A 5947-nucleotide genomic window follows, 5' to 3' on the forward strand; every position below is an offset into this window, starting at 1 on the left:
TCGTTTTGGCGTGGCTGTGGCTCAGTCAGCCCAGCGCGCACCCGTTCCTTCCCTGTAGTCGGGTCAGTCTAAAGTGGCCGTTTTGGTGTGGCTGTGGGCTTCGCGGGATTCTCCACCATGCCATCCCTCCAAAGATCACGGGCTTGCCTTTTTTCTCCAACCCCGGCCCCGCTCCACCTCCTTATCCTCTGTCTCTTTCTTTTTCCCTCTGGTTCTATATGAATTGGTGTATTTCAAAATTTATTTCCGATATCATTCCAGGTTTTGATCCACATCACCTTTAAGGTAAAAACCAAGGCGTGTTTTTTGTGTCAAGGTTCCCCACCCTAGACGTGGCATGGGTGCGAGAGTGCGACTTTGCCGCTACTTCTACCTGACCTCGCTCGCCAGCCAGTCCTGACCTGCCCTCACAAGCTGCAGGGTCGCCGCACCATTCTATGGCCAGCTTCACTGCCAATCTAAGGCAGTAAACTACAACGTTAACATGTACTTCTTGCAAGAAAAGGTGAACGTTTCACATCAGCTCGTTCTCTAACCCCAAAGGCCTCTCTCTCTCTCTCTCTCTCTCTCTCTCTCTCTCTCTATATATATATATATATATATATATATATATATATATATATATATATAGAGAGAGAGAGAGAGAGAGAGAGAGAGAGAGAGAGAGAGAGAGAGAGAGAGAGAGAGAAGGGGGCGCGGCGTTTGTGGTTGGAGAACGGGCCAGTGAACTGTGAAGTGGCAGCAGTGAAAGACTAGAGCTGTCAAAAAGCGGAAGGCACCAAAACGACCATTTTAAGAGTGACTCGAGTATCGTGGCTTGCCCTGCAGTCTGTGATGGTGGTTTGTGTCTCCTGAGATTGTTTGGCTTAAGGCAGCGGTGCCACTAATGACGTCACGGTGCTCCTCATGTACTGTGCGTCTCGGGAACATGAGTGCTGAATGGGTGAGTTGGTGAGCCAGCAAGCAGAAATGAGCACCAATATCTCTGCAGTGGTGGAGGCACAACAACCCTTCTGTCACCACCACCAGCCTCGCCAAGATGGACTCCTCGCTACACACCATGAGCGTCACTACTCTGACTTCAACAGCCTCCTGCTTTCCTCGGCGGCTCACACCTCGCCCCTCTCAACCTCCACCTGATAGGGTTCACTATGCTCGCCGAGTCGCTGCCCCCATCACCCTTTACTAGGACTATTGAGGATATGGACACCCCTCCCCCCCCACCACAACAAAAAATCATGGATCCGCCCGACTGGCTGTACTAACTAATCACACCCTTCCTTCCCACCCCTCCCCCCACAACACCACCGCCTCGACTTCAACATGACGAACACACGTATACACACACACGTACATACACACGCACATCAGCACTACAACTAACCACAAATCACCAATCACTAATCACAAGTACACTAACCTCTGTTATTCACCTGAAGGAAAACACAAACATCAAGTAATATCAATCGTCACAGATCTTACACTCGTCCTCTCTTCCTCCGTCACGTCTTCCTCTGCTCCTTCCGCTCCACCACATCCACCACACCGTCACCACATGTCACCACTTCAGTACGGCAAAACAAGTCAATAGAGCACCATAACAACACAATCACAAAAGCACAGTAGGTTCCAGAGAAGGCCTTGCAGTACACCACAACTCACTAAGACCCGCGACTCACTGAAGACAACGCAAAGGCGAGATGGAGATTATTGGAACTTCCTCCTCATTGGTCCTTCGTGGTGTGAACTTGTCTCTGATTGGCTAAACGTACAATACTTTCCACTTGTAGATATGAATTGGGCATCTCACTCTTCCTAACTGAGAAATACATTAACTTGAGCTTCTACTGATGTTTGTGGTGTGTTACGTCTATCTGCTGCACTGTATAGAAGTTAAATGATAAATAATGGTTTCGTTTTATTAAACTGCCGATTCAAGACAGGAATGAAGATATTATTTAAGTGTATTACTCTTCCTAACTGAAAAACGCATGAACTTGAGCTTCTATTGATGTCTGTGGTGAATTACGTCCACCACTGTACTGTATAGGGGGTTAAATAATAAATAATGCCTTTTCAGAAGACTGTCAGTGTGAGGAAAAAATGAAGAGAGTGGAGGAAAGATGATAAGAAATAGAGAAAGGAGTGAAGTGAAAGAATGAAGGGATAAAGGAATTGAGAGTAAAGGAGTAAGGAGAGAAAGAATGCAGTGAGGAAAGGCAGGGATGTGTGGAGCAAAGAATGAAGGAGGTAAGCGAATAACGAGACAGGAGGGACGGAGGGAGGGAGGCAGGGAGGTAACCATGTATTCCTCTTCCTCCTCCTCTTCCACCTTAATTTTCCTCTCCCCTTCATCATCAGCATTATGGCCTCTACCTTAGAGAGAGAGAGAGAGAGAGAGAGAGAGAGAGAGCAAACAAGCTACGCAGTTATAGTGACTTCAAAGTATCGTTAATAATACATGGATTTCTGGCACACACGCGAAGTTGATCAGCAAAAATAAGCTAAAGAGACACAGGAGAGGAAGACTGAGAGTTACTACGTAGGTTGAGAGTCACAGAGTGTTAGGAGAGCCGGAACTACTTTGCCAGGCGGAAGGATATGGAAGATCTTCGCTACCTCACCTTATCTTATCCTTACTTGTCTTGCGAACCCACCGCCCCTAATGCACCCACGCGCACACACCCGTGCTCTTCCAGCATCCCCCCCATTCTCTCTCTCTCTCTCTCTCTCTTCACATAATGAAAGAAATATTACGACTTTAAAAAGGAAGAAAAATGTTTGTGTAATGATTCATACATAAACTAATAATATCGGCGTGGCCTGGCCTGGCCATCCGACCCTTCAGCCCAAGATGTGTTTTCTTTAGCCCAGGATCATTCAACTACAGAGCTCCTGATAGACTGTGTAGGCATCAGCAATCCACTTGTTCACATGGTGTGGTGGAAAAAAAAAATCATGTAACCTCTCATATTTAAAAAAAATTGCAGAGGAGGAACATGACAGCTCCAGTCAAATCAATTATGTTTTGCTTTCATCCCTGTGTTATCTATACGTGCATCATCCGGTTTCTATTAAATAAAATATTATTTAATTTTGACACATTTTGAAGTCACCACAAGGCTAAAGGAAGCAGTTTTTTTTTTTTTTTTTTTTTCCCCGGGAAGGATCTCTTAGACTTCACTTTAAGAGTCCAGATTCAGCCCCCAATGTTTTCAGTCCCAAAAAAGTAGTCTATGATACACTACTGCTTACATACAACAATACATCCATCCATACATAGACATACACATATGTTTACTTAGATATTTACTAAACTCTTGATACATTGGTAAATACAGGTAGGCTTAATGACTTACCTGGCCGACTGTTACCTGCGTCACTTCACTTTGTCACCCAGGGAGCAGCAGTGATGCTTAATGCTTACCACCACCACTATTACTACTACTACCACCACCATTACCACTACTATCACAACCATCATCACCACCACCACCATCACTATTACTTCTACCACTACTACTACTACTTCAACTACCACAACCAATACCACGACCATAACTGCTATTACTGCTACTACTACTGCTACCACAAACATCACCACCACCAGTACTACTACTTCTACTACTACTATTACTACCACAACTAACTACTACTGTTACAACTACTACTACTTCTACTACTACCAATACCACGACTACTAATACTAATACTACTTCTACTACCACCACCACCACCACCACCGGAGCAGCTAACAGGACATGCATGGTGACAGCAGCAGCGGCCACACGTGCCAATGAAAGCCAGGTTGCATGTAAGAATGTTGTTTATTATCATCATATACTCGTAGAACTTAAGGAATACATTTAAATAGCAACAGTAAAAATTAATTTCAGAATTATTCACAGCAAGTAAGTGTGGAACCGGCACAGTGGGGGGAGCATGGGGAAGAGAGGGGGGAGAGGAGGACAGGGGAGCGGGGTGAGGGGAGGGAGGGGGTGTGTGACTTCAGGTGAGACTTGTAAAAAGGTTCCGTTCCCTTTAAATTATGTTAAACCTCACGTACCCTGGACGGTACTCTCTCTCTCTCACACACACACACACACACACACACACACACACACACACACACGTACACAAAATATCTACTTTAATGATTCACCCAGAGATGCAATGCCACTTAACTCACTCACTCACTCACTCACTCACTCTCTCTCTCTCTCTCTCTCTCTAACATAACACATCTAACAACATGGTATTTAATCAACTACATATTTGGCCACTGTAAAAGGAATGCCCACCCCCTCACCCCTCACCCACACCCCCTGCCCCTCTACCCACCATAACAACCAGTCAAGTGAGGGGAGGGAGGTACGGAGAGGGAGGGAAGGAGGGAGGGAGAGAAGGGAGGGATACCCAGCTATACTCCCTCCCTCCCTCCCATAATTCACTCGTAACAGTTGAATTCTTGTTATAAATATTGGTTGTATTAATTGCTACCTTTATTTGCAGTACTTTCTCTCTCAAGGCTACGTATATACAAGGTCTACCTGTCCAAAGCATCACCTGTAATTATAGTACCTGGCGATGGGTTAACTAGTCATTATCACCTGTTCCTCCTTCCTTCCCATCCTTCCTTTGTCTTTCCGTCATCGTAATTGTCTTATTTCTTCTTCCGTGGAGGTTAGTCTGTTTTTTCTCTCTCTCTTTGTCTATTTTGTTGGTCTCTTTGTGTTTTTGTTGTTTCTGTTTGCTGCTTGAGATGAGAACGTGGGAATGATGAGATAAGTGTGTGTGTGTGTGTGTGTGTGTGTGTGTGTGTGTGTGTGTGTGTGTGTGTGTGTGTGTGTGTAACGGTTTCCTGGCATAACTAGAACAGAACATACGAAATAACAGTAAAACAACTCGCTAAGATGAGCCTAGAATATCAAGAGAAGGACAAATACTAACAAGGAACATTACTTTGTTATATAGAACTCCTGCCTCTCGCAACACACACACACACACACACACACACACACACACACACACACACACACACACCCGCGCGGAGTTTGGCAGACTACCATTATGCTTGTTGTGGGCCGCTGACCTGACGACCCAGTTCCTGCCCCCGTCCCTGTCCCCGCCCCCCACGCCCTCCCTAATACATAATACGGGCGCCCCTTCCCCTCCTCCCGGCACACCACACACTCAGCACCCAGGTTTATCTGCGGTCACGGCCCTAAGGTGACCTGGCCTGCCGGGGCACGCGGCTCCCTGAAGGTGGGGTGACCCAGACTGTTCATTGCTATTTGATTGTTGCCTTACGTTAGGGCGGCGCGGCGGCGGCGGCGATGAGACCACCGCCCCGCGCTCAACAGAACACGTTGCTGCTTGTTTTGAACACTAGGGGGCGTGGCGCGAGGCAGTACAGCCTACGCCCACGCCTAACAATTGCGGCTGACCCAGAGAGAGGCGCCTCAGCCGCGCCGCGCCGCGCAGGGACCAGCTCACGACGCGGCCGAGGCGGTGCGGCGGCGGCGACGCTGGCGACGGTGAGAACGGCGGCGTGACTTGCTGCCAGTCCTGCCCTGCTGCTGCTGCTGCTGCTGTTGCTGCTGTTGTTGTTGTTGCTGCTGCTGGTGTTGCGTGGGGGAGCCTGCGGGCGCCTCCTCCACGCGATGAGTGGAGGCGGCGACGGCGGCGGGGATCTGCGGCGCCTCCGTGGTGGGACTCACGATTTTTGGGTTGAAGGAGATGGAGATGGTGTCCTGCGGCAGGCTGGCGGCGGCGGCTGGAGGCGAGGGCGGTTGGTCCTGACGCAATGAGAGGGCCAGGTGGGGGGGGTCGGCCCACTGTGGCGGCGGGGAGATGGGGGGCACCTCGCCGTCGTCACTGAGAAGGGGCTTGGTGGAGCGGTGGCACTCGGCCCTATGTCAGACCTCCGTGGAGGACTTGGGGCGTG

The 5947-nt window shown here is 48.5% G+C and overlaps 1 protein-coding gene across 4 annotated transcripts in view; it reads right to left on the minus strand.

The window, feature by feature from the left end:
- Positions 1–3808: 3808 nt before the first annotated feature.
- The window catches only part of LOC123512206 (ribosomal protein S6 kinase 2 beta-like), a 204881-nt gene continuing 202742 nt past the window's right edge, over positions 3809–5947 (minus strand). For all 4 annotated transcript variants that reach the window (XM_045268477.1, XM_045268468.1, XM_045268451.1 and 1 more), the window contains one exon: positions 3809–5947. This exon is cut by the window's right edge and continues 77 nt beyond it. In XM_045268477.1, the coding sequence (XP_045124412.1) occupies positions 5919–5947 (29 nt within the window). In that variant the 3' untranslated portion in view covers positions 3809–5918.

This window comes from Portunus trituberculatus, chromosome 4, assembly GCF_017591435.1.
Source record: "Portunus trituberculatus isolate SZX2019 chromosome 4, ASM1759143v1, whole genome shotgun sequence".
Lineage (NCBI taxonomy): Eukaryota > Metazoa > Arthropoda > Malacostraca > Decapoda > Portunidae > Portunus > Portunus trituberculatus.